General features: G+C 48.6%; 1 protein-coding gene across 1 annotated transcript in view; it reads right to left on the bottom strand.

The window, feature by feature from the left end:
* LOC102670914 overlaps positions 1–7,471 on the bottom strand; it is a gene marked incomplete at its 3' end in the record, with an annotated part of 15,164 nt that extends 7,693 nt beyond the window's left edge. The window contains exons 1-3 of the mRNA XM_031514072.1: positions 7,160–7,471; positions 6,552–6,787; positions 6,078–6,220 (exon numbers count right to left, since the gene is read on the bottom strand). Of these exons, the coding sequence (XP_031369932.1) occupies positions 6,078–6,220; positions 6,552–6,787; positions 7,160–7,223 (443 nt within the window). The remainder of the gene's footprint in view (positions 1–6,077; positions 6,221–6,551; positions 6,788–7,159) is intronic.
* Between the last annotated feature and the right edge of the window lie 29 nt (positions 7,472–7,500).

Genomic DNA, 7,500 nt, shown 5'->3' with positions numbered 1-7,500 from the left:
TCACCGGGAAAAGCACCAACGTTTTTTCTTTTTCTTTTCTCTTTTCTTTTTCATAACCTAAGATCCAACCCCGCCGCGCCGATTTTATTCCAACACCGGCGAGAGACCGATCGCGCACGCCGCCGTACCCGCCATTTTGGCGAACGTCTCGCAGAGCGCCGCGCGACGATATCCCGAGCAGCAGTGATCCCGCGAGATTGCGCGCGGCCGAGCGATCGATTCCGTTCCGAGATTTATCGTTTTCGAAAATTCCACGCCACTCGCGCCCTGTCTCGAAGATGGCACAAGAGCTAAGGGAGGAATCGAATCGGGTTGGTCGATCGGAGGCTGATCGAAACAGAGTCGACTCGGATGCATCATTTCCGAAAATGAGGGCAGTCGAAAACTCTCTCTCTCTCTCTCTCTCTCTATCTATCTATATATCTATATATCTATCTATCTATCTCTTTCTCTCCCCAAATTGTTGCCGTCCGTTCATTCGATTCCGCGGATCACGCCTGCGCGTTTCGTCCCTTCGACTCCTCGCTCGGCAAAGATCGCTCTTGAAACGCGCTATCTTCTGCCCCTTGCCTCGCGTCCCTTTCAAGGACGATCGGCAAAGGAACGAGCTTTAACCACGGGGATTCTCTGAGTTGTCCGAACGACAAGTCGATGCAACGAAGACGATTGTCGCGTGGCAATCCTCTAACGGATTAATCTTCGATCTCGATATCGAGAGGACGCGATCTCTTCTTCGTTCCGCGAGCAAAGTTATCGACCTACGCGAGGTCTCGTCCCCACAGGAAACGAAGAAGGAAGGGTCGCGTTAGATTTTAGGGCTAAAAATTGAGAGAGGGTGGAGGGGAGGGTCGTAGCCATGGATCGAACGCCACGAGGGAACAAAGAGAAGAGAGGAGAAAGAAGAAAGGAAGGAAGGAAGGAAGGACGTGGGCCACTCCAAAGGTTTTCCCTCTCTCTGATCCCGCGCACTTGGTCGAACGAGCTAATGGAAAATGCCGTGCACACGAGCGAAGCTGAGGCCGGTGGAGGAGGATCGAGCACTCTCGCTCCGGATGACTGACCGACGACGAGCACGACGCCGGGCGACGGCCGATGGCCGACAGGCGACGGGCGACGCGCGGCTACGATTACCAACCGAGTGCGATGCACACACCTCGACGAACGCAGACGACGCGGCGACCAACCGACGAAACCAACCAACCAACTGTCCAGTCACCGAGCGGCCACGGCCAAGAAAGCTCACCTGCTGGAGAGGTGGTTGGCTGAAGGTTCTCGCGGTGACTGCACCCAAGCTTCGGCGGAAAAGGGTGTGAAGCGGAGACACGGAGAAGGGATGGAGGATGGAAGGTCGNAGAAAGAGAGAAAGAGAGAGAGAGAGAGGGAGTTAGGCTCTGGCTTACGATATAGCGGACGTAAACAGAAGCGTCGAGGGTTAATCCGAGAGGAACGGGAGAGATGGACGGACGGACGGACAGCAGCCGAGCGAGATGGACTGCGTTATCGGAGCACGATGAAATGGGGGTAGAATCACGATCGCCGCCCCCAGCATCCCGGAGACTGAGGCTGGCCGGGAGGTCTCTTCCCGGGCAGCGGCAGCTTCTTGCACAAGCGCACTGGGATCCGCGGCTTTCACTCTGTACCGCTCTCTCGCGTCCAAACCCTCTTTTTCTCCCCGATATCTTTCGTCTCCTTTCCCCGATCTTTCCCCACGCCCCGTCTTTTTCACCCCTTTCGCTCCTTCCGTCTCCTTTCCGCCACCGCCCCTCGCTCCTACCGCGCCGAGACCCAACGAGAATCCTCCACCTCTTCCCTTTCTTCCCTTCCAATCTCGCGTCGCGTCGCGAATCTCTTCCTCCTCGTGTCCTCCTTTCTCTCCTTCCCTTCTCTTTACGCCATTCTCTCTCTCTCTCTCTCTCTGTTCCTCTTTCCTTCCATTCTCCACTCCACCTGCTAATCGCTACGTTCGAATACTCGATCGAGTATCGCTTCGTTCCTCCGTATATCTCGATTCGAAGGGAAATACGAGCCACCCCTCCCGCGTTTTCCTTTTCAACTTTTCCACCAATTCTCGCCTCGACTCTCTCCGCCAATCCTCCAACCCAGTAATCGCGGTCACTGGGTTTTCGGAGTAGCGAACCTCTCCATCGAGGCGAGTTTCAACCGAAGAAAGATCTTTCAATCCTCTGTGCACGCCTTTCGATTCGCAACGCAACGAACGAAAATTCCTCGCTCCCCTCACTCTTCCTTCCAGTTTTTTGCGCGACCGTTCATTCAGAGCCAGCTCCGCCAACGATAAACCGTGAATAAACATTCAGGCAACGTCCTCTTTTTCCATTTTTATCCCCACGATCTTGGGTTATTTAAATATCCTTTCAGATCTATTCTCAGCCTCCCGGACATAGCGGATGCTGAAGACGCGGCATCGATGCATTTACGAGCCGCCTTTGTACGCCTCTCTCTCTCTCTCATTCTCATTCTATGTTCGAGCACAATCCACAGTTGGCGAGAATCGGTGAAGCACCCTTTGCCGGTAACTCGTCCTGCATCGGGGGTTGTCGCTTGTCTTTTGTGAATTTCAGTATGGAGAACGCGTGCGCTATCCCGAAACCCTCTCTCGAGCCTCGTTTTCGCGATCAATTCCTCCGAAAATTTGAACCGACGGCGTTCGACTCTCTCACAATTTTATTGAACGAACGTATCGTACCGTTTCAGCTTCCATCTCGAGAAGACGCGATGTTTCACCATCGCTTTCAACCCGTTCCCTTTCCACGCGACCGCAAGATCGCCTCTCTGTCTCTGCCGATAAGTTTTTAATTCCGTCCAAAGAGAGAGAGAGAGAGAGAAAAAGAGAGCGAAACTCTCGTCGCCCGAAAGTTGGAAGAGCGCACATTCGGCTGCGTTCCCACGGGAGGAGGATCCGGAACGGCGAGAGGTAGGAGACCCGGATGGGTGGAACGTCCAGGAGGGGAGGGGAGTGATGTGCTCTGTGGTTCTGCGACCCACTGACCCGCTCGATAACGCTAGCACCGAGGTCAGTAACCTTACCCTACCACAAAATTCTCCATCCTACCTTTTCCACCCTTTTCGTTACCGGTCGTTCGCTCCCCGCGCCGATTCCTCCATTGCGAGATCCGGGATTATCCTCCCTCCCCGATCATTTCTCTCCAAACGTCATCGATTCCGTCCCGTTCGAACGGAAAAAAATTACAAACTGGCGAAAAAAAGAAAACTCCTCCCTCGATAAATGATGACGATGTTTCTCAACTTGGTTGAGATCGATGGATATATGGAAAAAATTCGACGAGCGTGAATTATACGCTCGTTTCAGCGTCGCGGTAGGTACGGCGAGGGTTGTTTTTCCGATTGCGAAGGTCGGTGACCGGATGGCCGCTCGATGATCGAAATACTTGGCAGCCATCCATCGAATCCGTGCCAACCTCGATCACAGTTTTCCTAGTTTTTCCCTCCCCCTTTCCCTCACTCCTCAAGTAGGACAACTTTTTCACCCGTGCTCGTAATCCATGCGCTCGTACGAGAGAAGAATCTCGGGCGCGCGATCAACCTCCGTTATTGCGGTAATCTGTACAAATGGTCGCGTGAGAATTAACGTGATGCGGCGTGTCACGCGATAAAGGAGATCCCGGTTGTGCTCTCAAGAGAGAGAAAGAAAGAGGAGAGAGAGAGAGTTTCGGTTAAGGGTGGAAGACCGCAGAAGATCGGTACACGGTTGGCGATCTCGTTCCCAGCGATGATTCGAATCGGGTCACAGATACGGCGCAATACCGGTGTCCCCCTCGCATTTTTTTTCTGCGTGTTGTAATATCGCGTTGCAAGGATTGCGACAGGCCAGACTCACGCACACCGAGTATTGATTTCGAGTCTCGGTGGCAGTGCTGCCACGATTCCGCGCCTCTAGAACTAAAGCCTGGATGAGAGTGGTCGGAGAGAAGATAAATACGCGATTCCTTTCTCGATTCTTTCCCACGTCATTTCCTTCTACGCTTTCCGCGATTCAACGTTGCAACGTTCGCGAGAATATTGGATTTCTGTTCGTCGAGAACGATGTTTTCATTGCATAGAATTTAAACGAAATTCTACCAAACATTATCGTTGGAATTCGTTTATTTCAAACAGGTTTTTGGATTTTAGTGTTTAGTTTAGTCGAGATCGAATCGAAGATAATCGATTCGAAGATCGATTCTTTATTCGCTAACTAACTAAAAATTTGAGTTAAAATTCTCTCTTGAAATCTCTTTTGAAATTTAAACCAAACATTATCGTTGGAATTCGTTTATTTCAAACAGGTTTTTGGATTTTAGTGTTTAGTTTAGTCGAGATCGAAGCTGAAGATAATCGATTCGAAGATCGATTCTTTATTTATTAAACGCGTTATCAACGTTTTAAAGAGATTTTCGAGCAAGTTCGTTTGGTTTTTTTTTTTAGATCGGCCTCGAGTTGCATCTCGAGGTCGTCGACGCGGCTTACCTTCTACGGATGCACCCCGCATCGCCGAAGGGCTGATTCAAAATGGCGTTCCTCTTTAACCGCGCATATTAACGAGCATAAATCTCCATGCGGAGTATGTTCCCTCGTATAACGACACGAGTCGAGATAACGAAACTTTGCAACTTCCTGTTCTCTATATGCGTGTTCTTCGGTATACTTTTCAAAAATTCGCTCGCTCGCTTTAATCACTCGAGAGCGAATCGAAGCCGAATGTCGATTCTTTATTCGCTGAGTAACTAAAAATTCGAGCTAAAAATTCGCCTCTTTCGGAATTCTAATCAAATATTATCGTTGGAATTCGTTTATTTGGAACAGGTTTTCGGGTGTTTAATGTTTAGTTTAAGATAATCCATTCGATTCTTTATTCGCTGACTAACTAAAAATTCGAGCTAAAATTCGACAATTCAAAATTCTACCAAACGTTATCGTTGAAATTCGTTTATTTGGAACAGGTTTTTGTTTAGTGTTTAGTTTAAGATAATCCATTCGATTCTTTATTCGCTGGCTAACTAAAAATTCGAGCTAAAATTCGACAATTCAAAATTCTACCAAACGTTATCGTTGGAATTCGTTTATTTGGAACAGGTTTTCGGGTGTTTAGTATTTCGTATAGTCGAGAGCGAATCGAAGCCAAAGATAATCAATTCGAAGATCGGTTCTTTATTCGCTGACTAACTAAAAATTTGAGCTAAAATTCGTTTCTTTTGAAATTTTAACCAAATATTATCCTTGGAATTCGTTTATTTGAAACAGGTTTTTGTTTAGTTTAGTCGAGAGCGAATCGAAGCCAAAGATAATCGATTCGAAGATCGGTTCTTTATTCGCTGACTAACTAAAAATTTGAGCTAAAATTCGTTTCTTTTGAAATTTTAATCAAATATTATCCTTGGAATTCGTTTATTTGAAACAGGTTTTTGTTTAGTGTTTAGTTTAGTCGAGAGCGAATCGAAGATAATCGATTCGATTCTTTATTCGCTGGCTAATTAAAAATTCGAGCTAAAATTCCTCTTTCGAAATTCTAACCAAATATTATCCTTGGAATTCGTTTATTTGAAACACGTTTTCGGCTGTTTTCCTCCACGCAAACGTGAACACGATCTTTCCAAAAATAAACGAGTAGCAAACGTAGCCATGCTCCATCGATGTCTGTTACGCGACGAGATCGTAAAACCCGTGTTATTTCGATCCGAGTGGAAAGGATTTTCGTTATCCATAGCGGAACCACGTGGCCACGTGATTCAACCTGCACGCTTCCATTATCATTCGAGTCGCGTGCAAATTATATTCGACCTTGGCGGGAAACCTGTCGATATTTAATTTTTCCGCCAACGCACATTCCCGTAATACCCTATTTTTATCGTCGTGCGAAGAAGACAAAGAGGACGAAGAGGAGGAGGAGGAGGAGGAGGAGGCGAGCGGACAACGCGTTTGCGACAACTCGTTGCGGGCGTGTAAACGCAATTAGAGGAGATGCAGAGAAAAGCATTACGAAATCGCGTCCCGTCTCGCGAGGGCACCTTTCGTCACCTCGAGGATCTTAAGAACTTGCGCTCGTAAGAATATGTACTCACTTTGCGTTTTTTGGCAGCGTGCCAGTCGCTGGGCCGGAGTGCGTAGGGGTGAGGCAGAGGGGTGGGTTGTTGGCGTTTTGAGGCACTAAAGGCTGCCTCGCGTGCGCCGGCGACGTATGCGAGCCGTAACCATCCGAATTCAGCTGGAAACAACGAATTCCAACACTTGAGATCACGGAGATCTGTTGCTCCATCTTTCCTACATATATATATATTCGAATATTTTCTGAGATCCCTTCGTCAAGGATTTCCACGCTACATTATCACAGAATAAAACGTTGACACTGGTTTTCCAAGAAAAAATATTTATATCCTATTTAAAAGCGAAATCTGTCGAAGGATCGCGTAAGAAATATCGCGTAAGAGATTATATCGCAATTAAATAAGTTTAATTATAACTGGTGTTTACAAAATCGATGAAACAGGGGGTAGAGAGAGAACGGTAGAAAAGCGAAAGTAAGTGGTCCAAGTTACCTTGACGACCGTGCCGATGAGCGAGTCGGGCGGCATTTCCGGGGGATCCGGAATCACTCCAGGGTTGGTGTGGGCAGGATAATCGGTGTGCAGGTTGGGCTCCTTGACGGGAGTGCCGTCGAGTCGTTCCATGTCCAGGCTGTCTGTCGGTGTCGGCTGGGAGAGCAGGCGCTCCTTCATCTCGTGGAGATACGGACACCGCTGCATCTCTTGTTCAGAGTTGTTCCTCGGTCGATCTGCAAAGATATCGGTCCGATTAAACGAGACGGTCTCTCTCTCTCTCTCATTCTCTCTCTCCGTCTCTCGGTTCGTCAACGTCCTCGTCGATAGTCGATCCACGCGCCGCGTCTTTCTTTCGTAACCGATATCTTTAATTACACGTCTCGTGAATAATTCATCGAAACCATTAGGTTATCGGTCGGTCGTCCTCGTTTCGAGAACTCCGATGTTTCCATTCCACCAGAGAAGATCTCTCCAAGATCGAAGTATTTCGCTACATTCGGGATCGAGCGAAGATCGAAGCGTTTTTTCACCTCCACTTAAACTTCCATTCTCGAGCGCGTTTTCACAATGTTCGAAAAGAATTCGTCTCCTCAACGCGTATCTACCTTTTCTCCCTCTTCTCTCCGCTTCCTCGACAATTAGTCGTCCCAAGGCGAATATCGAGCACATGTCCACGTCCTCGTCGTGGAAAGCGACGACCTCCTCGAGTGGCAATCGATAGGAAGGTGAGGAGAGAAAAAGAGAGAGAGAGAGATAGGCCGCTCGCCTAATCTCGGGCCGCCGTGACGTTAGCCTTGAACGTTGAACTTACTCGGCTCGGTATCCATCGCGTGCTAGCGCGAGGTGGGAAGCGGAAAAACGCGAAAATTTTCGGGGCGAAGGTTTTCGGGACGAGGAACTAAATCGATCGATCGCCGCGATCCGATCGACACTGGTTCTCAAGGGG

Source organism: Apis dorsata, unplaced genomic scaffold, assembly GCF_000469605.1.
Source record: "Apis dorsata unplaced genomic scaffold, Apis dorsata 1.3 scaffold_882, whole genome shotgun sequence".
Classification (NCBI taxonomy): Eukaryota; Metazoa; Arthropoda; class Insecta; order Hymenoptera; family Apidae; genus Apis; species Apis dorsata.
The sequence above is the reverse complement of the archived record's forward strand: the minus strand, read 5'-3'. Positions and strand labels throughout refer to the sequence as shown.